Source organism: Dysidea avara, chromosome 10 (genome assembly GCF_963678975.1).
Source record: "Dysidea avara chromosome 10, odDysAvar1.4, whole genome shotgun sequence".
Lineage (NCBI taxonomy): Eukaryota > Metazoa > Porifera > Demospongiae > Dictyoceratida > Dysideidae > Dysidea > Dysidea avara.
In genome coordinates, this window is record NC_089281.1 from 11,596,484 (window position 1) to 11,621,774 (window position 25,291).

General features: G+C 38.8%; 1 protein-coding gene across 2 annotated transcripts in view; it reads left to right on the forward strand.

Moving 5' to 3' along the window:
* LOC136269373 (WD repeat-containing protein 75-like) overlaps positions 1–21,946 on the forward strand; it is a 30,034-nt gene extending 8,088 nt beyond the window's left edge. The window contains exons 8-24 of one of the 2 annotated variants that reach the window (XM_066064925.1): positions 29–187; positions 242–304; positions 554–687; positions 733–840; positions 1,447–1,523; positions 1,576–1,727; positions 2,371–2,477; positions 2,580–2,656; positions 2,829–2,920; positions 2,969–3,064; positions 3,116–3,282; positions 3,547–3,600; positions 3,651–3,726; positions 3,775–3,839; positions 20,463–20,569; positions 20,619–20,647; positions 21,528–21,946. In XM_066064925.1, coding sequence (XP_065920997.1) covers positions 29–187; positions 242–304; positions 554–687; positions 733–840; positions 1,447–1,523; positions 1,576–1,727; positions 2,371–2,477; positions 2,580–2,656; positions 2,829–2,920; positions 2,969–3,064; positions 3,116–3,282; positions 3,547–3,600; positions 3,651–3,726; positions 3,775–3,839; positions 20,463–20,569; positions 20,619–20,647; positions 21,528–21,700 — 1,736 coding nt within the window. In that variant the 3' untranslated portion in view covers positions 21,701–21,946. The remainder of the gene's footprint in view (positions 1–28; positions 188–241; positions 305–553; positions 688–732; positions 841–1,446; positions 1,524–1,575; positions 1,728–2,370; positions 2,478–2,579; positions 2,657–2,828; positions 2,921–2,968; positions 3,065–3,115; positions 3,283–3,546; positions 3,601–3,650; positions 3,727–3,774; positions 3,840–20,462; positions 20,570–20,618; positions 20,648–21,527) is intronic. The other variant, XM_066064926.1, reaches the window with a different exon arrangement.
* Positions 21,947–25,291: the final 3,345 nt, after the last annotated feature.

Genomic DNA, 25,291 nt, shown 5'->3' on the forward strand with positions numbered 1-25,291 from the left:
AGCTCAGTAATGCAATTTACCTTCTCAGGAATATTCCTACTATCTGGTGGTGAGGAAAGTGTTCTTGTTTTGTGGCAGTTGGACAAGAACTTAAAGCAGTTCAGACCAAGAGTGGGTGCGTCGACAATAGAGCAGATCTCTTGCAGTCCAGATGGAAGACACATTGCTGTCAGTCTTCAGAGCAACAGTATGCAATAATGTGTCATCTTCAGTCAGTTATTTTATGTGTGTATATATGTAGTAATACAGATATTGTCTGGGATGGATTCATCTGTTGATTATACCATAGGAGGATTAAGAACTGGTGTGTGTGTGTGTATGTACATACATATTTTTTTATGGCTACAGATATCTACGTATGTATATGTACCCATATAATGTATCCAGTCTTAAAGTTTCTCATCTTTGTAACATATTGTGTGTCATGATTTATAAACTATCCCATTTATCTTACAATAAAGGTATACATAATGTGATGAAAAATTCTGCTTTTAGAATTTGCAACAAATATTGGGCTGCAATAGTACATTATGATATATTCCGTTTACTGCAGCTAAACTACAGTTGAATGAAGATGGAGTAAAGACAGGACTAGTAGTGGAGCCATATACTCAGTGTGTAGTGATGAATAGCCACCCGGGACACCTGCAGTTCTACAGTCCTGAGCAAAACAAGTTGTGGATGGAGGTGGGAGAATCCTCTATTTCACCCTTATATGTACACTGTTTACAGCATGATGTAACCGAATTCAATTATGTGTCGAGGACGTTTGGGAAGGCATTAGTTCTGACAACAGTAGATCATGTGAGCTTCAGTCCTGATGGTTCTTGGATGGCAACGGTAAGGAAAATATTTGTAGCATGGGTGGGGGACATAGCGCCTTCCCACTTTTATTGGATGATGCTGCATCAATGATGAAGATACTCTAATAGAGCAGTCAACCACTCTACATAGAGATTTTTCTGTAGCAACACAGTGAAAATAGTCTAAAACATTATCTCAGAACTTGTAAATTCTGGAAATTTTCCCTAGATCCCCAGTATCTGTTGTATGCTTCAAACTCCACTGTGTAATACTGTACTTACATTCTCAAAGTTGGCCTGCCCTTTGGCTTCTTCCACTACCCCTGATTTATGTAATGTTAAGCTCCTGTAACTTTTTTTTGTATAACAAACACTCCTTAATTGTTTCCATATTGCACTAGTGCTCATGCTCGGTTGGTAAATTACTTGTACAAACTGATGTGTTGGTACTTTGAATTGGTACACCAGCACTCACTCTCCTGTATGACTAAGATTTCATTCATAGCCAGTTGACTAAAATGCAAATTACTATACTAAAATCCTGGTACATGCATACGTACATATTTCTTACATAACACTGCTTGTGTGGTATATTTAATGTAGTCACTAATTCCATTGCTATAGTACTGTCTGTTGTTGCTAGGTGGAGAGTAGAGAAGACACTGAAACTTCATTAGATCTGAAGCTAAAGTTTTGGAAGTTTATCAAGGAAGAATTAAGGCAAGATTGACACAGTGTTTTGCATCATAAACAATTTCTCATGTTTGATCAGGTATGAGTTAAACACATGTGTTGATCCTCCTCACTATGGCCTGGTAATGAAGCTGTTGTTTCAACCATCTAAAACAGACAAGCATGTATCAGCTGTTTCAGTAGGGAACGATGGAAAGATTAAGACATGGAAACTACAGGAAAACAACAATGGTATGGAGTAGTCCATATGTATAGTGTGAATTAGGCAAGCCTGCAAGTACAATTTTGAAAGTAAACCCTACCTTTAGACTTTGACCGACTATGTGTACAACAGCAGTAGTCATATAGTAATCCTCTGTTGGTATGCAGCACTTATGTCTCTTATTCTCTTAAACACAATAGTACAAAGAACTTCAGATCAAGTGTAATACAATATTCACCTTCAATGAGACTACTGTCTCCATAGTGAGAAGTCTCACTTGTGCAAGAATGTAACGAGATTTACTACATGTAGTCCACAGTTTCACTATTAACTCAGTGTTGCACACAGAAGTGCTAATTTAATATCCTGGTGATAATTTTCTCAGTTACTGGGGATGGGATGGAGGGAGCGACCCAATTGTATAATTGTCAAACTGAAAGTCACTGTAACTGATCCTCAGGAAAGAGTGGCCGAAAAAACATTTCATAATTTGCATGGGTATATTTGGTGGAGGATATTCCTGTAAACACTAGTTTTCTGGGAAATAGGGAGAACAGAAATTCAGGGAGAAAGCATTTGGTTAATGTGAATATCTCATATTTATTAACTAGCCCTGTTATGTGTAACGAGAAGGATTGTTTTATAGCTATATAGTAAATGATATCATTTCAGGGCACTCATCCTGGGTCTTAAGGTCAATCAGTTATCATCAAAATGAACCAGCAAGCAATGCAGCATTCTCTGAAGATGGCTCCCTCTTAGCTGTTGTACATCCATCGGTATGTGAAACCCGCTACTTTCTGTAAACTAAAACCAAGAGTTCATGATACGAACTCCTGCTAACACTAATGTAATTATTTGCGTGCATTTTCAATGTGTAGTGCGTCACGCTGTGGGACTCAAACACCTGTGAGTTGAAGACTACGTTTCTACCTCCATACAAAACGGAAGTCTGCAGGTCAGTGTAATATGTGATTTCTATTGTGTGATAATTTTGTGTATGAAGTATTTCAGTTTCTATGTCCTTTTGTTTGCAACGTTTGTTGTTAGTGGGTTCCTTTTGTGTTCTTAATATGATCATTGTAGTTTGTTGTGGTACATTTCAAGTTTGAATTTGGTTATTGTTCTAGACATGTGACGTTTGGACACAGGTCATCTGCTAAATATCTTGTAGGGGGCACTGATCATTATTTAACAGTGTGGGACCTTCTGACTTGCTCTGGTATGTTTATCTATGCTGTACAGTAATTTAATGTATATGGTATAATAGTTTGTTGGTGTGTGGAGTTCGTAGCAACTCACGTTATTCCGGATCCTTTTTCTCCATTTTGTGCTGCTTTTTGCCAACATGGCAAACACTTTGACTGTTAGTACATGTTATCAGTGTGTGCTGTTTACCACATGGTCTTTTCCACAGTGTACATCTTCAATCCTTCCAGCTATATACCACTTGAAGTTCATTCTCGGCTTGTTGAAGGCAGAATAAATGGCGCTGTATTCAGAACAAGAAAGGCTGATAGTGTGGATGGAACACTGCCTAGCTGGTTAAAACAATCTGAACTGTTTTTCCTAGACTCAAAGCAGGTACACATATAGGTATACTTATAAGTACAAAATGAAATGTTGCGTTAGTGAGAAAGTGTTTGTGCTTGTGTACATCTCAGGTATACAATGTATGCATGTGTGTTTGATCCCATCTGTAATTTTAAAATCCCTATAACTGATAGCAACAAATACTGTAATAAAATGCAAGGATTGAACCCACAACCTTCAGATTATGAGACTGATACGAAGAGGCAACATGTGTTAGTATTGTTGTAAACTACTGTATATATTTTGTGTGTGTAGATCCTCTACTCTCTTGGTGGTGGTGAAAGTAGGGAGGAAGCTCATATCAAACAAGTAAAACAATGTCATCCTTGTGAGTATCATGTAATATTACTTTGTTTCAGAGTATGGAAATAGACCAGCACCCATCAGCGTTTGAGCAAATATTTGGTTTAAACTATGCTAAGCCTGCTGTGTCAAGTAAGCCTTCTAAATAGCAACCTCTACTAGTACTGCTGTGACATACAGGAACAAAGCCATCATTGACTTCACAAAACCATCCAGTAGCATCAACAAACAAAGTGCTTAATCAGGTAACAACAGTGATTCTTGTCATCAGTAATGGGTGGTGGTACAGTGAAGTGTTTTACCTATTTCAGTCATTGTCGGGCCTGAATTTCTATCTTTTCAAAACAAGTGGTTTCATTAGCAGTCCACTGGATAGGGAATTAACTAGATTCAATGTTTGGGTGGTGACTGCTGTTATTGTTTCTTTGGTCAAGAAGCTTTACCCAACCACCTAGCTGTAAATCCTGTACGCCCCTTTTATTATCAATACAGAAAATGTTCAGTTTGATGTGGTCTGGCTGTATGCTACTATTTTTTTTATTGAGAATGGTTATTACAAATCCCTACAGGTAGCAAAAACTAATCAGACTGTATTACTCCACACTCTACTGGACTTATTTCACTAGTTATACCACTTTCCAGATAGGAACTGTTGTCTTGGAAGAAGTACCTGTATTTGGTCTAATGTTCACATAATGAGGTGACTAGTAGTTCCTCCAAAATCCAGTTCACCATCATGACATGTCGAAGAACATTTTCGACAGTGCAAATTGTCTAAGTGTGTGGCTGATACCCTAACTGAAAACTGACTATCATACAATACAGTAGTATACTGTACAGTAGGGATCATGCAGGTTTGGGCGTTCTTACCCAAGCCCATAAATGTCTTCAGAGCAATCCCAAACCCTTCCAAAAAATACAAGAATTTTCTACTAACTAACTAACTAACTGACTGCCTGACTGACTGACATGCCTCCAGTCAAACATAACTCTGAGGCTACAGACTTGATTTCTTTACTGTTCAGCATTGCTTCGACCCGAGACATGACTTTTTATCAACCACAACAGCTACAATGCATGCGTCACGGACTTACATTTGTCCTTCTTTGTGTCCTATTTCTTTCTCCACTACCATATAGTGTTGATTGATGCATCATAGCTTAGTGCTTTATTTTCCATAGTGTGACTGCACTGATTGCAGAGGTACTTCTTGTACTGCTCTTAACTTGTAACGCTGTATAACAGGTGAAACATAACTGAAGTGGATGACCACTTATACTTGTAGTCAGGGTGCACGTTCAGTCATAATTTCATCAAGGAATGAGATGTGGAAGCTAGGATAGCAGAGAACCTAGATGTGTGGTACAACACAAGAATGCGATTACATGTGACTATTAATTGAAAAGTAACATGTTAATTTTGTACAAGCAGTATTGAAAGCACAGTTTCCTCAGTGTAAAGGGTTGCAAACTACTCTCTTGCAAAGTTGGCCAAGTTGTAGTATGCAGCTACGTATCAAAATTGTGCAGATAATTCACTTCCAGATCACTGGGTGGTGACTTCAGATTTATTTTGCTTTTGTAAATGTCCTCATTGTGTATGGTACTACATTGATGTTCCAACAATGTGTAATCTACTGATCTGTTACCCCAAAAGGTACTGACAACTTGATAGACTGCATGGTAGCACATTCGTAATAATTATTCATACACACGTGACTACATCACAAACTACTCTAATATAACAGTCAGTATGCAGTATCATACGTCAACTCAGCGGTGTTACATCACTGTAACCAAACCTGAACATGCCTTGAGTATTGAGGCCTCTAAGCTGATACCTCAAGACATCCTACAGTTGCTCCTGTCTGGTCATTCTCCGTAGTATCATTATTAAGCTCATCAGAGTGGCCAAGTTTACAAGTAGGATCAACACCCAGATTAACCGGGGACTCATCTCTGTTGCAGACACTACCCTCTGATTCATGAGTAGGAATCATCATCATCACTTTGTTCTTGCTTCTCATTGGGTTCTACTACTAAATTCTGAATTCCTCATCAAGTAAGTTTCTCAAACAAGTAAACACTCACAGACGACCAGATATAGAATTGTCCAAACTCTAATTGTCGTCTGCCTACCAGCCTGCCTGACTACATTTGCAAGGCTGGAGCAGCATACGGCCACCATTTTATGCCATAATAACAAACTCACCAGTGGTATGTGCATTTTGGGGGTTTCCAACAAGTGTGTGCCCTCTGTGCATTGTCTATCCTTTTATCTTCAGTCAGGCTGGCATTGTTTTCATGCAATGAAACCATATTAAGACATTGCTTTTCTGCATCAACACTTCCCTTAACTAATATATTTAGACACCACAAAATTATTTAAAGCGTTTACACTACTGTAAAAGGCACTGGACACCCAGTAGATACTTGTAATTTTTGAAACCGTATCCATTAACGATCTAGGTTGACTAATCATGATTGAGCACAGAGACCACATTTCTACTTAACTTGAACATGATGACCACACACCTTGTTTACAATGATAGCACGGTGAAATTAAGGAAGTGACCATGCCCCTTGGTAGACAGGATGCCAACCTCGAGATACTCTAATACAACAGTCACCCTAATACAATAGTCACACGTGTAAAGCTGCTGCAACAACAAACTAGTATAAAAATGGATTACAGCATGGCTCAGTGGGAAAATCCCTACTTTGGCATTGAACAAAATAATTGTTAAAGCAGACTCTACAAGATACTGACAACTTGATAGACCACACTCTGAATATATCTCACTTCGTATGCATGTGACTACATACCTAACTACTCTAATATAACAGTCTGTCTACAAAATCTTTATACTGTCAAGTCAGCAGTGTTACAAATGTATTTTCAACGCTTGGTGCTCTTACTCTAACACAGGCACTGAGCCAGAGGCACTCACTGGTATATATAACATTCAGTATTGCCATTGCTACTTGCTACATGCTCATACACAGTCTCTTCTCTGACCACATTGTAGTAAGTTATTTTGAAGAACGAATTGATGTCTTTCCCATAAAAAACCGCTATGTAATTGTATGTGCTGTGATCATAACAGCTAGCTATTATTGCTTAAGTAAGTGCCAATCAATAAGTCAAACTATTTGCTGATGATGTCGCTATCTACAAGGTAGTATCCTCTCCTGATGATGTTAAGTTGCTTCAGCTTGACCTATCATATCAAACATAGCTCAGTGGGCCAAAAAGTGGCTCTTTCGTCTAAATCCACTCAAGTGTAACAGCATTGTGATATCCAACAAACGTTCCCCAATTTACCTTTCATATCATCTAGATTCATCTGTCATTTCACACCACCCTGCTGTTCGATACCTTGGTGTTCTCGTTGACTCAAAGCTCAATTGGAATGAACATTGTACATACAATTCAGCCAAAGCTACAAGATTGTTTAACTTTCTTCATCACTGTTATTCAATGTTTCTACATCGATTAAATCTACTGCTACAGATGCATTGTCCACCCTATGCTAGAGAGTATGCCTGTCCTGTTTGGTATCCTCATAAGATTAATGTTTTAGAATCAGCCCAGCAAAGAGCTGTCAATTGGGCTTCCAACAGCAGGTGGATTCCTTCATCATATTGTTGAAGCAATTCTTCTGATGTCCACTTACAAGAGTTAACCTGGCCTTCTATCCAACAACGTCATAGCTATTTCTCCATAATTATGTTATATTCATAATAGTCTTCACCACAGGAACTCGTTACCTTTTGTGAACATTTTCAGTTGTCTCAAGTTCCTACAAGACCACATCTTCTATCTATTCGGCCTGTTGAATTCTTTCCATTATTCTTTCTCTGTCAACAGCCCATTTTTGTGGAACACCATACCTCATGCCATTCTGCAGATTAGAGAGTTACCCTTATTCCATTCAGCCCTCCATCGTTTTCCTTTCTGATTTTTTGTTGTGTATTCATATTAAGGTGTTTATTTTGTTTTGTACAATCCTGTTGTTTTGTCCTTGTAGTCCTAGTAGTTTCATTGTTTTTGTAATGTCTTGTGCTACTCTATGTATGTGTTTGTGGGGAGTATGTTTGCAGGCTTGTCCTTTTGTACAACCCAGTCTTTTGACAAAATTGATAATAAATAAATAGAAATAAATGTTTAAAGTGATTCTGTATTATTTGTGGATGAGCTATAGGTAACCACTTTGCAAAAATAAGCTTGACAGTAGGCAACTGCTTGTCCACTGGTTTGATTTCCTTTCCACTTCCTTTATTTCAAATCTTTGTTTTACTTTTGCTTGCCATCCTTTTGGAAACTTCACAGCTGGCTGGCATTCCCTTCACATACCATTTCAAATACTGGAAATTAGGGATCTGCAATACATATCAATACAGCAATATATCGATGCAGTAAATAAGTATCACGATACGATACTGTACTTAGAAAATATCGATAGCTATATCAAAGTTTTCTAGTAGAAACAGTCAGTGATTGCTCTATTACTGTAACAGTGATCTAGATACTCAAATAGAAAGCCTCTCTATTTACCTGTGCTTTAAAATGCAACGTTACGAGAAGCCATACAAATGCACGTGTAACTGTTAATGCCTGTTATGGCTAAAATATTCTTAGCTAAAATATTCTTATTCTTCTAAATCAAGTATAAAGAACTGCACCACTAAGCAGTAAACAATCTGCTGATACTAGCCATCTTGACAACTCGAGTAATCCAGACAAGCCTTTGTGGGAGCATGCATTAAAATGTTTGTGGTATATAGCTAATTGTCTGAGTGGTGTAATAGAGGCAGGTATCCAAGTAGAGATGTAGTGCTTTCATACGAAACACACTAGCTCTTCGTCATACTGTAGTATCATCACTCACTAAATCGACTAAGAAATTCAGTATACTGCATGCACAGTGAATGTAGAATCAGTGTTGGCTCTTTAAGGTAAAGATAAATTGGATATTGTTACAACTATTAGCTAATATGCCAGTCATAACTAGCCATGATCATTTCATTGTAGTATCGTGATACAGTATCGTATTGAACAGTTTATTGATGGTGATATGCGATACACAAAATGCACTGTATCGCAGAACACTACTGGAAATTGATGTAGTTATTTGATGTTTATTGTCAATGCTGATTGCTTAAAACTTGCTTGGACTCTTCTTGATCCATTGTTCAGTTGGACAATGGGATGTACTTGATTGCAGTCTGATCCCAGTTCAAGGCTGGCTCAGTAGGGTGGGCCAGGTGGGCCATGGCCCACCCAATAATTCCTGCCTAAATATTTTAAGCAAACCAGATTAATTATTATGACGCCTGGTTTCCAATGTCACTGGAGCAGCTGGCCGTGTTTCTCCTTGTAACAGCTGCTGTTGACATTCTTTGTCATAGTTATCGTTGTTGTAGGAGGCCATTCAGGAGGCCATTCACGATTGTTATCTCACACCATGGACCTGGTAAAGTAACGCCCCTGGCCTTTATTTAGGGCAGGTGTTAATATGGCATTTATTTAGACGTTTAGGGCGTGACAACACATGTCTTCATTGAACTGGACAAGATTCATGGTTTACTGAGTTTAGTATGATTGATAAAGAACAGGGAGAAGAAAATACATAGCTTATACAACAAGCTTTTGTAAGTTTAATATTAATGCTAACTGGTTGATTTACCAACATTGCATTGCTGGCAGCTTTCAACTAATGGAAAGATGGACTAGCAAAAATTTTAAGCTGAGCCCTGTCCCAGTTTACTATCATATCTTCTAGAACATCTTCCATAGTGACTATGGTGATGTCAACTAAGAATTGGACCCGTAATTCTTCAAAGTAGCCAGTACATATGAGGGCAGCAATCTCATCTAGAAGCATTGATAGTCTTCCTATTTTATTGCCTTTTTAATTGTGTAACAGGCAGGTTGTTGAGTTTTTCTAGGGCTGTGTGATAATAACGATAGCATGATTGTCATGATACCTATGTCATTATCGTGATAAAGATAATGAATTCTCTATTATCAATATCTCAAGATAATAGTAGCTCACAGTCTCGTATATGGTGGTGTACTTATTAAATAGTGAAGTGCTGCAGTTGTTCCATACATTTGTGCATAGTTATCAATAGTTGCTCTTTCTGTGTCACTGTACTTCTGGTACATTCCTCATTGTTTTATACCTTAATGATGATCAGTTGTCGTCAGGATTTTCCACAATGTGGTGATGGTAACATACTGTGGATCGGGAAATTTCTGAATCATAAAATTTTTGTGTGATTAAAATCCGGTATGATTTAATTTCAAAAATCAAAGATGCAATTTAATGTAGAAATTTTGGGATATTGAATTCACAAGATAACGTGATCGAGAGGTGGCATGGACAAACTAGTAGGCACACAAAAGGAACAATTTTTCTATATACTGCACCATGGTCTCTTCAGTTGACCAGTGCTTTGGAGAATGAGTTATGTGCCAATCTGAAAGAAATTTGTACCAAGGGTGGCACCGATTAGTTTAACCTTTGTAAATAACTTGCACTGGTAAATATCACCCAACAGATTCCACAAAACTCAGCAGTTATTTGCCACATATCACTGAGACCAATTATCTTGACTCTACTTGCTCCTTGATCATTGTGATAACGCAACAGTTTAATGATTCACATGGATATCATTTTGAACAACTACAATTTAATGCACACCGTCAACTCGACTCAACAATGCCTGGGTGCGCGCGTGTTACAAATGTGCGCGTGCGTGAAAATCAATCTACTACAATCCTCCCCTCAAAAATAAAACTAGGGAGAAAAAAAAAACTTACAACAATAATGCTTGTAATGAATACAGATAATAGTTATAAGTTCAGTCTGTCTGGAGGTCTTCTGACTCTAGATGATGTACGTAATGGTTGTGCTTCTTGGCTAACAACGGAGGAGTTTGCATTACTGTCCTCAAGTGCTAAAGGTGCTGGAAAGTCGAAGTCATCAACAGAAGGGTGCACACTAGTACTAGTGGCGGCAGATACAGAGTCAGAATCTTCATCAAAATGACATTTCCGTAGCTGATCTTGATGTTTACGACATATAGTACCATCACAATCAAGACGGACCTTGTAGGAAACAGGACCCGTAACCTGCACAATTTCCCCAGATATCCATGTAATAGGACCACTGTAGATGTGAACAAAGACTTTGTCTCCCACATTGAAAGGTCGAGACTTGGCATGCTGGTCATGCTGCTGCTTTTGTCTGTCTTGGACGTCTGTGATGCGCTTAGACAAATTTGACACAACCAAGTCTAATCTGGATTTCAATTGACGATTCATCAGTAGGTTGGCAGGTGGGACTCCAGTTGTGCTGTGCGGTGTTATTCGATATTCAAAAAGAAAACGTTGGATCTTTGTCTCCAATGAGCCATCTTTAAACTTCTTTAATGCGGATTTAAAAGTCTGCACAGCACGCTCTGCCAGGCCATTGCTTGCTGGGTGGTATGGTGCAGATGTTATGTGCTTGATTCCATTCGACAAATAAAACTGCTTCATCTCTGAACTTGTAAAAACTGTAGCATTATCAGTGACAATAGTGTCCGGTAACCCATGAATCGAACAAATGCTTCTAAGCTTATCAATCGTGACTCTAGATGTGGCATTTCTAACAGGGACAACTTCCAACCATTTAGAAAAAGCATCCACAACCACCAGGAACATGTGGTCAAGCAGTGGCCCTGCATAGTCCATGTGAAGCCGGGACCATGGTTTCTCTGGAATTGACCATGGATGAAGTGGAGCCAATGGTGGCAAAGGCTTACTCGCCTGACATGCTGAGCAGGTTCTTACTATATCTTCAATAGCTTTATCCAATTGTGGCCACCATACCACCATCCTTGCCCTTGCCTTCATTCGTGATGCTCCTTGGTGTGCTTCATGTAAATCATCTAAGATTCTCTTACGTCCTGCTGGTGGAATAATTACCCTAGTACCCCATAGGACACAACCGTCCAGTGACGACAACTGATGTTTTTTGGATGCATATGGACGCAGAGCTGGATCAACTGACTCTGGCCAACCATTTTGAACAAAATGAAGTACTCTTGACAATTCTTTGTCACGGCGAGTCATAGTCTTAATCTGAGTAGCCGTAACAGGGCCACAGTTCAAGTGTTCTACTAGTAACACTAGTTCATTTGGAATTGGGACATTCTGTGGTTGTGATGGCAAGGGTAAACGGCTTAACCCATCTGCATTTCCAATGTCTGAACCTTTCTTGTACACACTGTTGTACTGATAGGCCGCCAAAGTCAACGCCCACCGCTGGATTCTAGCAGAAGCTAACGTGGGAACAGCTTTAGATTCATTCAGTAGACTTTTCAGGGGCTTATGGTCGGTATAAAGTGTGAAACTACGCCCATACAAATAGTTATGGAAACGTTTAGTGCCGAAAATCAAAGCGAGAGCTTCTTTTTCGAGTTGCGAGTAGTTTTGTTCTGGTCGAGATAGCGTTCTTGACGCATAAGCAACTGGCTTTTCTACTCCCTTTTCATCAATCTTGGATAAAACAGCGCCAACGCCATAAGGAGATGCATCACACATTAAAGTCAATGTTTTATTGGGATCGTAGTGGACCAGTAGGCTATCTGAGGTTAAGAGCTCTTTGGAATTTTGAAAAGCTTTAGCTTGTGTCGGTGACCATTGCCATTTAACATTTTTACGTAACAAGTGATACAAGGGCGCTAAAGTCGTGGCCATGTTGGGTAAAAATTTACTGTAGTAACTTAATAACCCCAGATAAGCCTTCAGTTCTGTGACATTCTGTGGTGTGGGTGCATCTCTCACAGCCTCAAGCTTGGCTGCAGAGGGATGCAACCCACTAGCATCAATGACATGGCCTAAATATTGAACAGCAGGTACCATGAACTCACATTTGTCTTTGCGTAGACGAAGACCTGCCTCTTGTAGTCTTGACAACACCACCTTTAAGTTAGACATGTGCTCCTCTGTGGATGTACCGGTGACGAGGATATCATCCAAGTACACCAAAACTCTGGGAATTCCTTGCAACAATGTTTCCATTGTCCTCTGAAAAATGCCTGGGGCAGAGGACACTCCGAAAGGCAAACGCTGGTAACTAAACAACCGTTTGTGGGTGTTAATGGTCACAACTTCTTTGGACTGTTCATCTAATTCAAGCTGCTGATATGCTTGGCTCATATCTAGCTTTGTAAAAGCGATACCACCCGTTAGCGAGGAAAACAGGTCTTCTACCTTAGGAATTGGATACTGCTCAAGCCTGGAAGCCTTATTGGTGGTCAGTTTATAATCGCCACATATTCTGATAGACTTTTTGTCCGTTTTTAAGACTGGAACAATTGGCGCAGCCCACTTGGAAGTTTTAACTGGCTTTATGATACCAAGGTTTTCTAGCCTTGCCAACTCATTTTCAACCTTTTCTCGCATGGAATATAGTATGGAGCGGGCTTTACAGAACTTAGGAGGAACTGTTGGATCCACATGAATGGATACCTTGTCACCCTTAAAGGTACCTAGCTCATCAGTAAAAAGCTCAGAAAATGGCTGTAATAGGTGTTGTAACGAACTTTCTTGTACCGAGTTGACTGGGATAATTGAAGGCCAGTCTAACCGGATATACTGCAACCAGTCTCGACCCAAGAGGGTTGGGCCGTCAGTAGCAACCACAATCAATGACAATTTGTGTGTGCAGTTATTGTAACTCACTTCGCAAGAGACCTTCCCTTTAACTGGTAACTGCTCCCCTGAGTATGTACACAACTTGACATCTGTAGTGTGCCAGCTTTCCAAGTTAGCTTGGAAAATTTCCTTGTAACTAGATTCCGATATGATGGAAACTGCAGAGCCTGTATCAATTTCCATTGATATTGTTTTCCCATTTACTGTAATTGGTGTGGTCAAAGGAGCAGGATGAGCACTGGAACAATTCTGGTTGATAGCAAACAAATGGTATTCTTCTGACAGAGGAGTCTGAGCCACTATGGTATTTGTTGGTTTTCCTACTGTAGTAGGAGCGACTGGTTGTGAGAAGCTGCGGCTGCGACAAACTGCTGCTATATGCCCTTTCTTGTGACAGTTACTACAAACAGATTCCTTGAACCAGCAATCTGGCGCTTTGTGATTAGGCTTTCCACATCGGTAACACTTGACAGATGATCGTGGCAGTTTCTCGTTTTTATACACTGGAACTGTAGTATCACTGGTGGGTGCCGTTGCAGCCTGAAGCTGCTTTGCATCTTTAGTCGCTGCTTCGAAAGCTAAAGCAACCTCGAAGGCCTTCTTGAAGGTTAACTTGTCCTCAGCCAGTAGTCGCTTCTGAACTTGTGGTTCATTGATGCCACACACCAGTCGGTCGCGCAACATAAGATCCAACGTTTCACCGAAATTGCAGTACTCCGATAAGGATCGCAATTCAGCAACATAGGCCGCGACAGTTTCATCCGATTCTCTTACTCTGGTATTAAAGCGGAATCGTTGAGCAATCTCAGACGGAGGTGGGCAAAAATGAGTTGTCATTGTCTTCACCAAATTCTTGAACGAAACGTCAGTCGGCTTGTTGGGTGCGACAAGATTACGAAGGACCTTATATGCCTTGGCTCCCATAGAGCTGATGAGTACTGAACGTTGCTTGGTAGAGTCTGTAATATCATTTGCAACGAAATAATGCTCCATGCGCTCAATGTATTGCACCCAATCGTCGCCATTTGCAGTGTTAAATTCTTCCAACTTTCCAAAGGACACAGCCATTACGTAGCGTAGGATACGATAGTCCTCGTCGCCAAATGTGATAACGCAACAGTTTAATGATTCACATGGATATCATTTTGAACAACTACAATTTAATGCACACTGTCAACTCGACTCAACAATGCCTGGGTGCGCGCGTGTTACAAATGTGCGCGTGCGTGAAAATCAATCTACTACAATCATGTATTGTCCAGGAATAGGATGGAACAATCCTTATATATATCGGTTTGGTCCCAATTTAGGATCAATTCTGGTAGAATTTCTTCCATTTCAACTATTGTGACCAAATTGTTCACCTCAGCAAAATTGTCAACGGAACACTTGCTAGCAGCCCTTTCTTTGCACAAAAGTCATCCTTTTTTAACAGTGAATGTGCCCATAATCTTTCTCCAGCTCTAGATGTTCTTATACACCTTATCCAAAGCCTTCAATATTCCAATAGCTGCACCAATGACAAGTTCACTTGACACCCCTCCTCCACCTTCTTGCAACTTATGCATGCCTGCACCATTGAATCAATTCTTTCCCCAGGCAGCAATGGCCTCCCTCACTTCTTGTGTGGTAAAGATTTTAATGGACTTGTATGACCGGCTTTTCTCATTATCTTTATTTCAGTCATATAAACATCTTTGATGCAGTAGACCATGCTTGGCTGCGGAGCTTCCTGGTACAGTAAGTGGTAGCTGCTGACACTGCATGGAGGCATGCATAGATGCAATCCAAAGATGCAAGTGATCATCGTACCTGTGAAATATCACATATGCACATGAAGGATACAGATTACGTACGTCTTATCAGGCCCCTTTTCTTCCCCTTTTGTTGCTTATTGCTAATTTGCAATCATTGCACTTTGACATTTGCCAATATTGAGCAACGCCCTGCCATAATACCGCCTCTAAAAACCCCCACCCTAGAAACATCTTAAGAGACAAAAAGTACCTTAACGGAAGAGTTTTAGTGTATCTAAAGTCGAATATAGCATTAAACACATAAATAAGCCCTAGTGTTGAATTTTTTTAAATTGCCCAAACCCAATTTTTGGTCTGCCAGCCTGACCACAGTTGCAAGGCTAGAGACTCACGACACATCGTATGACCACCATATTTTGCCATACTAACAAACTCACCAGCAACATGTGCCTTTTGGGGTTTCAACGAGTACTTACACTCTGCGCTTTGTGTTTCCTTTTATCTTCAATCTCTCCTTCATGCTAGGAAACCGTATCGAGGTGTTAACTTTCCGTATCAACACTTAGTCATCACAAATTTAGAAATAACAGAAGATTCACTTTTCTTTTAGATAAGAGTTATTATGGAAATTAAAATGTTAACATATAGTAGTAAGGTTCTTTGCAAGAAAGGTAAGTGTGTTGACCTTTTCAGGTAATAAACGGCGCTGTAATGTATTAGTAATGTATCTCGACTTATCGAAAAGTCTCTCAGAAGGGACACTGGTCCCACATATACACAAATATTTCTTTGCTAAGACTGCTAGCACAGGTAAACGTTTTGCTTCACGTTTCCACCATTCCAAGGGATCAGAATCCATATCATCCACTACTGGTAAGTCTAAGTATCTAGCTATCTAAGCTTCTACCTTTTATTTATTATTATTATTAGCACTTTACAGTGACCAGCACTGAAGGTCTGACAGCAACATGTGCTGCAGCCTTAGGATTACCTAACCTAATTTCAAGGACTTAGACCTAATGACTTGACTTACTGACTGACTGATAAGGTGTAACAGAAAAGGGGCCAAAGTAAGGGGAAAAAAATCCCTCCAACCCCAGGATTCGAACTGCAGGTCACCCAATGTCTAGTCGGGGCCACACTCAGTCTTCCTCCAGGAGGGATGGATTTTCTTCCTTAAGGGTGCTAGCGCCTTTTTGAAGCCACATAATGCTGTTCTTTTTATCTTTGATACAGGCAAAGAGAAAGCTACAGGAATCTAAACAACTGCTTCGAAGATTGACCTAACTTTCTACTATACAGAGACCAAAGTACAAGATTGTACCTTGTTTCATTCACGCGCTATAGTCTCTCAAAGTTAACCCATACATTTTTGTTTTATTCCAAGATACTGGCTGCTTGCACAAGCATCAAATTCGCTGTGAAGATTCTTCAATAAACTTGTGGAAACTAAGCGCAGGGATTTGTCTTTGCACTTCTTCTTTCTTGAGTTATAAAACAAAGAGCGAGTGCCACAAGCGAACTTCGACTTCCGGGCCCTGTAACTTCATGCTGGATCACAACAATTATAATTCCATGCGCTAAAAGTTTGCAAATTTATCACTGATGGTCCACCAGAAGTTTGGTAGAGATTCGACTATCGTGTATTCCAGAATATCACCTTTTACAATGCAGTGTAGAACATGCGCACGCCGACCAGTTATTACAACAAATTCAATAAACCACAAATGCCAACTTTATCAAATAACAAGTTATAAATGAAGTTCTGAACTAAAGAAAAGTTCTTGTTCCTTTTCTTTACACACTGGGACACCTCCCTGTTGGTTGTGGAGTCACCAAGCCTGCTCTTTGATAGGTAATATAACTCACCAGCATACACTATCACTTGAGAAAACACAGGAAGAACATGTGTTGGCTACAAATCAGCTTGCATTCGCACATGTCTTCAAAACCACCACTTACTTTCAGGCTAATTTACTCTATTGTCACTCTTGGGCACCTAGACAATCATTTTCGTGATGGTTTTCAAACGAAACAGGCTGTTTCTTGGCCAATTTCTTTGGCACAAAACACAGCCGCCTAACACGGATACTTTGAGTATGCATAATATTGCCAATTATGATGTAACAGCCGTATGTGGTTATGTGGGTTGTCCCTTGAATGGCTTCAAAAACCCGCTAGCACCCTTAAACCTAAAGTATTTATTATTAGCACTTTTCTCTTGGACGCAGTGGTGCTCGACTTTGACCTGGAGAATCATTGCTAAAATTTTTTGTTAAAATAGCACCCAAACCTTTTTGCTTCTTTTTCGGTGGAGGTTGGCATTCTTCTGTGTGAGAACTACTTGAAGTGTGGAAGTGCTGGGGGAAGACTCAGTTGTAATGTTCATCAACACAGTAACACCATCTGCAATTTTATTTTTGATACCTTCTGAATCATCAAGACACTAACAACGGAATCTGGGGTCAAGAAAACTACATTTATTGAGTAGTACTAACTAATACTTCAGGCTCAGAGTATCTAGGCCTCAAGTCAGAGGAAATAGCCACCTTTAACTGTTTGAGTCATCGTCAGATGGTATGAGCAAATCATCCAAAATGTGCTTCTGCAGAAATATTGACCCATTTTTCCCCTGACAATGCATCAGTAAAAACTGACAATGGGCAAAAACTGCTACAACTGTCTCTATATTAGTGAAGTCAGCTGCACTTTTGACCAATTTTTTCTGTCATTACTACACACTGCACATATCGCCTGCTGCTGCTCTAATATACGCTTCTTCATAGCATATGTAGATCTCCACCTAGTAGAGACACTTAATATCAGTGTTCCTCAATATATACCTAGCTCTTGTTGCGTATGGCGAAGATCTCAATTCTTCTTCCAACTTCTGTGTAAATGTTCAATCAGAGAGTGGCATTTGCGAATTGCTTGTTGTGCTCTTGGATTATTTAGTGATTTGTTTATTGCCAACTCTAGGTTATGACTAAAGCAACTTAGTCGAACCCAGTTTAACTGCTTGTAAGCCAAAAAATTAGAACCATAATCAGTTGTAGTAGCCACTAAACTAGAAACAGGTAAGTTCCAGTTCTGATAGATATATTTAACTGCCTCGGAAATATTCTGACCTGTGTGGTCCTCAAATAGTGGGGTTGTATCTAGACAAAAAGATTGAGGTGCCCAATCCTTATCAACAAAGTGAACAGTTAAAGTAAAATATGGGTGGGCAGCACAACTAGTCCACAGGTCAGTAGTTAATGAAAAGTACTGAGCTTCCTTTATTTTTGGTTATACCACATTATCTCTGACTTCATTATACAAACCTGGGATTTCTGTGTCAGAAAAATAGTTCCGTGAGGGTAGCACATGCTTTGGATCAAGTTTAGCAACAAGCTTTTAAACCCTGGCTTTTCCACAGAATATAAAGGTTAGCCAGATAATATGCTACAGCTTTATTAAGCTCATAAGCACGTGTGGATTTTTAATCATACATTTTCCCTCTTTTAATAACTTCCTGTAGTGTTGGTTGATTTGTACCTGTACCTGAGTGCTGCATAATATCGCCTACATGTAATAACATTGCCTACACGGGGATACTATCGCAAAGATCAAATCAATGCAATAATTGTATCCATCATGTTTTTGTCACAATATTGGCAATTAATCATAACACTGCCGCAAATTTGTCAACAGATCTAGTACAGCTGGACCAACAACAACTGAGGGACATGTCCCTTAATCATCTAACTGTACTTATAGCAATTGAATACATGCTTTTTATTGGTAGCACAGTAAAAAAACAAGGGATGTCATGACCACGCCCCTTAAATATTGCGTATAGTTCAGTTGGCCTCAAGATACTCTAGATAATAAAGCAGTCACCCTAATACAACAGTCATGTTCGTTATTCTAATACAACTGTCTCATATGTATACCATAGCTATATAACTATAACACAAACAAAAAAAACTAGTACATTAAAAAATTTATTAATTTAAAAATGAAGTAGGGATTCAGGCGATAAAAAGTAGAGGTGAATGGTGATACAGTAGGACCTCCATTATCCGAGCACCTGTGTGCCAGTTCAATCATAAAAGTGTTTAGATATGTGAATTTGTTTGGATAAATGAAGCCCACTCATTTATATACAAAGTTCTGTTCAACTACTCTAATAGAACATACACTTACTCTAATAGAACGTTCACCTAATTGCAAAATACTTTAATCGAGCAGTCACCTATACTGTTCTGATAATCGAGGGTTTTGATAATCATAATTGAGGTCCTACTGTATTATAACATAGCTCTGTGGGAAAATCCCTACTTTGGAATTGAACAAAATAATTGTTATAACTTACAACATGCCAATGTGGGGATTTTCACACAGAGATATGTTGTAATATCATCATTCATCTCTTGTTTCACTACATGGATCCTACTTCATTTAATGTACTAGTGGTCTTACAAGTCTTCAATAAACCACAAGGCAACAAGAACAACCAACAATAAACGGAATTCATAAATTTACACATTACAGAAAATTTTTTTAGTGGGATAAATTCATGTGATTTAAATAGAGGTGTACCGATATAAGAAAACTAAACCGATCTGATACCGATCCGATATACCGATATAACTAAGTGTAGCTATTTATATTTGAGGAACCACATATGCCTTCTTTTTTTTTTTAACTACTGAAGACAGTCTTAAGATTATTGGCTATGCTTGGTTACCCATGGTGATGTGGCCTCTATTGACAACTCAGACTATAAGGCACCCCCAAATATTTTAAGATATGCCTCTGCCAAGATTAGTCCAGATTACTCCGCATTTTAATGGCTTGTAGAGATGGCTGGTTGTTTTTGGTTCATCTTATTGCTGTTTCCCCAATCTCATCACTGAGTGTTTGTTGTATGATTGGTGAGCTTTGTGACAACAGTATTTATGCACGCACTTAGATGGCTTTGTGTAGCGTACCGCATTTACACAAGGAAGATAACTACTGTTTCTCAGCCTTGTTAGCTAAATAATAGGGTTTATAATGTGGCTTGATCATTGGACGGTGTCCTCAAGATAGTTCAGTTGTATATCGGTGTATTGTATCGGTTTTTAGCAGCAATATCAACTCCTACCAATATAGTAGAAATTTCTATATTGGCCACCGATACGATATGTATCACTATATCGGTACACCTCTAGGTTTTAATTTTGAATAACAATAGCACATTCGAAATTTTTAAACACAGAAATTCCTGATTTTAGTAGATTTTAAAAAATATATAAACTCTTTTTTGTTCTATTGTTGTTCCACAATAACACGCACACTGGCTTTTAGAGCTACATGACACACTGTTGTACTGTCATTATAAGCACTTTTTTGTGGTGTGTAATTTTTATACAGTTGCTAACCACACCTGCTCATGTGATGCCTCCCTTGACATCTCTATGTTCTGAGTACCTCATGTCACTACTACCCCCTGCCTTGTCCACTGACACACACACAGACAGGTTAGTGGTTTTGTAGTATCACTTGTGATCTAGTAATACTTCACTGTAGATCACCTACAGCCTCCAGAGTTATTTCAGGTAAGGACTGAAATGAGAGCTGGATTACTATACATTGATTTGGTGATGTGCAATATCACGATAATTTAACTACTTTAAGCCGTGTTGTTTCTAGTTTCAGATTGATATACAATACATCACATTTAATTATTAACTCCTACAAGCTCAAACTAACAAGTAGCAAACAATTAATTACAAAACCATGAAATCTTAGTAGGATAGAAGCCAGTTATAGTCACCATAGAATACCGACACTCATCCTTGGCTTTGTTTGCCTCAGACTCATGTCATGTGTTATCAATATCCGGGATTAGTTCTGAGTTAGTAATAGCACATATCTATAATGCAATTAAGGCAGTTGACAGTTTAGGTTTGCATTTAAAGCTATGAACAGTTACTCTCTGCTATGTTGTTTAAGACACTTGTGTGTCGTAGAAAAGTACATGAACTAATTGACTTAGTAACAGGGCAATTAAAAGGTAAACATCAATATCAGACAATTCAAAATAAATTGATTATATCAAAAACCTAAACACAATATCGCACTGTGATGCACTGTGATGGTAGTTTTGTTGGAGAAAATTACTGTGCAGTGGAACCTCTCTTAATAAACTCTCCGAATTAAGGACACAATAGAAAAAACCTCCATAATAAGGACAAAATTTTTGGTCCCAACAGATCTGGTTAATACATTTTTACCTCTGAAAGAGGAAAACCTCTATATTACAGAAAAAAGTAGCCAAAATTTCTGGGTCACAAAATGTCCGTAATAGAGAGGTTCCACTGTATAGGTAAACCAGATTTAACACCATGCAAATGTTACTAAGAAAACCTGTGAGTTATAACTTCGCAGATTTACCTACTAAACACAATAATTTTTAGTCATGCTGTTATTCACCAGATGATGACAAAGAAGTGGATGGTGACAGTGACAGCAAGTCAGTCATGAAGGAGAGTAAAGATAATGTCAAGATGGACACATCAAGAGAGGAACAGCGTACTCCATTAAACAACGATACATTAGATTGGTTGAGAGATTGCTTTAAAGATTTGTTGGCTACGAATAGTTCATAAGTTATCAGTATAATCTTATCCAGCATACAAGTTGTATTTTAGAAACTTGCATGTCTGTTATAATTCCAAAAATAAGAATTAAAATGTTGTTACTCAGCAAACTAACTTATAATCTTATAATCTCAGAGAACTATTTCATGGTGTATTACCACATCTGGTGTGCACCTTGAAATATAAAAGTGAACTTGTAAATTTATATTTCCTTGTTCAGTGAATGATGATCAGATTTGTGTTATGTTTATTCAACAGATGATCTAGATGTATGTTACCCTGCAAACTTGACAAGAAGAACTTAACATTGTTGAGAACAGCCTTCTATAATCAGGTTTCTTCGTCAGATCTTTAGCTTAAACATTGCAGGATGTATCAATGTGTATAGTTAGATTCACCATGAGCTGAGACTGCACCCATAACATTGTTTACTGATATAATGTTGAGCTGCTCTAAGTTACAGTGTACTTTGCATGTAGATGACAAATTTAACATTCTGTGGCCACACTATGTCCAGATACTTCAATAGATCATTACATAGCTACACCCCCTTGCAGAGCAGCTGACCTTTTAGTCACATTTTAAAGCTTCAAAAGAATGCACTTGAACAGGTTTCCAGATCACAACACTCGCATCTTATGAAGCAGCAGCTGGTGATCTAGTCAAGCTTACGGAAAAAGGTGTTTACTGAAGTTTTTGAAAACTTAGATGCTGACGATATGATTTACCACCTATATATATGGGCTGAAATGCCATGCCATGTATGTAACTGATCAAAGTTAAAATTTTTATTGTAGTGTGCAGTGCATGTCTGTATTATATATAATCGTCTGAGTGTTATGCATGTGCTTGTATATACTTTGTATAAGACAATCAGACAATGCTGACTTGTAACTAATGTGGTCCCCTTATATTTTTTATTAACCTGATGTACTGGAGAAGTTTTGCAAGATTTTGAGGAGGGACAAACATTCATAAATAGATGTTGGCGGTTAAAAGACCAGTCACGTTAGATGATTACCCACTGCCAAAACTGATTGGCAAAGGAGCCCCAATATTAGTTGAAGACAATGTTTGTTCTGGTAGAGGAAGATGTCCCTCAGCTCACCAAGTGGCTCTTTATTTGAGTCAAAATTTTCAGTGTCCTTGTCAAGTCATATGGATCAGTTTGTATGTGATCTCTCATCTGTTACAGCATAACATCTTTTCACAACTGAGGACCAATCTCATGTATTGGGACGGAGTACATTAACTAATAAGTATCGAGCTTAAGACACACGTTGCATACCATGCAACCCAAATAGCCAAGTGCACCACATCACAGGAACTATATACGATAATAGGTATTCCAGGTTTTATAATAAAATTCCCCCAATATAGAACCATTATCCTACGTTTTGTAACCTTTTAAGACTTGACGTAGTGTATGCAGAATTATGAAACTTTAAAAATGTAGACTACTGTCAGATGGAAGGTATTTTACTGTATGCTTACTTAATGGTACAAAGTTAGCTTACTTTATTTGGGTCCTCAATTTCATAATAAATTTTTCTAATGGTTGTGCATAATTACCAACTTAAAGGTATGTTTAATTAAATTTGGCCCACAACTGAATGACAAAATTAAATTATTGTGACAGTGTAGGTACTATATGGCTTCCTGTGCTGTATGGAAGAGCCCAGAGAAAACATGTAACTTATTTAGTTATAAAACAACATGATAAGCAAGCCAAAGTAGCCAAATTTCAACCATAACTAACGAGATTAGTAACTTCGTTACTTGTAGTAATAATATTACATAATATTAGACTCGTTACAGTAACTATATTACTTAGGTAGCTAACGCGTTACAAATGTAAGTAAAGTAACTTGCGTTATACAACCCGTTTTTATAGCCTATTCGTTATATTACTTAGTTACCACAAAAGTAATAATATTACGTAACGCGTTACTCCCAACACTGACTGTCTGGATCAGTGAATCATTCAGATTGGCAGTGGGTGGGGTCTGGGCACGAGACCAGGTGAAACTGTGTACAAAAAGTTTGGCGCTGCCGGAATGTTGGAGGCTCCAATCAGATCGCTCCATTTCAAATTGATTATGTAATGCGTACATTTCAAAAGATTCGCGGCTTACGGTTAATTACATCCGGTGACTCTGCCGCTTAAACTCATTGAGAAAACAGCCATACAATTCTGTTGGGTTCGTTTTAAATAAAGTAGCGCTATTAGTTTGGTGATGCTGTAAGCGGATCTGGTTGAATGGATGTTGTGACGTAAGCAGTGCACTTACGTAACAGGTAAACGTCATCCAATAAACATTCCAGCGCTCAAACTTTTTGTACACAGTTTCACCAGACCCTGCTCTTGTTAGGGTCGGGCGCTGCGAGACTATGTATCACCCAAACACTAAAAGTCACAATCAGTTAGTCAGGTTTTCAAAATATGGTTTGTGGACAAATTGCACATCAGTGGTTTTGGGTTAAAGAATTCAAGGCAAGGGAACTGATATGAGAGTAACATCAGATATACATCAATTTAGAGCATTGCCAGCATTTATAGCTGCTTGTACAGTTTCCTGCCAGAAAAATCTGAAGTCCAGAAACAAGATACTGGCTCCTTAGTGGCTGATGTACAGCAGAATCAACACAGAAAATGTTTGGCCAACTGTAATAACAGGTCATCCACCAGTGCACCACTGGTTCCCCAAGGCCAGAAATCACTATTAGAGCTTGCTACACCACCCAGAAAAGACGGCTCTTAAAACCAACCTCAATATATGTGAGACTTGTAAGGTACCCACTAGTAATTTAATTTGATTTTGCTTGAAATATTGGACCAGTTTTGTAAAATCTCATCACATATCGTGTGTTAAACTGAATTGCTTTAGGAAATAGTGTCAAGTCTTGCGGTACAGGCTTTTAGTCTTTTACGTGTCCCTAGTGAGATATTGGTTTTTGAATTTGTGACAACCTGATCTACATGTGTGCAGCTGGAGGGCATGTCCCAGGCAATTTACATTACATTTGATGGCTGGTAACTGTCAAGTCTAGAGACCAGTTTATGACTATATAAAACATGCAGTGTGTCCTCGGGTGGATATGGCATCACTATACAGCTATGTGCACTTCATGGCCTCATTAATAAGACCATGCACCCCATTATAGTTACCATGTCAAGTAGGTCTCAAAAATAGAATCGTGACTTCATTAATAAGACCACCTGGTTTTGAATAGTCATGGATATGACCTAAGTTTAGGTCACATCTTCATGTGATTAGAGGGACAAACTATAGTCTTATGTTCCAGACAGTTTGTGTGTGGGTGGTTTCTTTGCTAGCTGCCCCCATATAAACTGGAATTTGAGACTATGGACAAACATACGTAATCATTCCTCACCTCACGATAGTATTAAAGCTAGAGTTAAATCTGACAGTGAGATATCTTTCCTAATGATACACCGCTCAACAATGATCCATATGCCAAACACTGAGTGATTTGTGATTGCTGTGCCAGCTCAAACTTAAAGGGATTTTGTCTGAATACTTGGCTCGTATGTTTTCAACTTCTTTCCTATGGCTTTCTAAAGAAACAACAGTACAG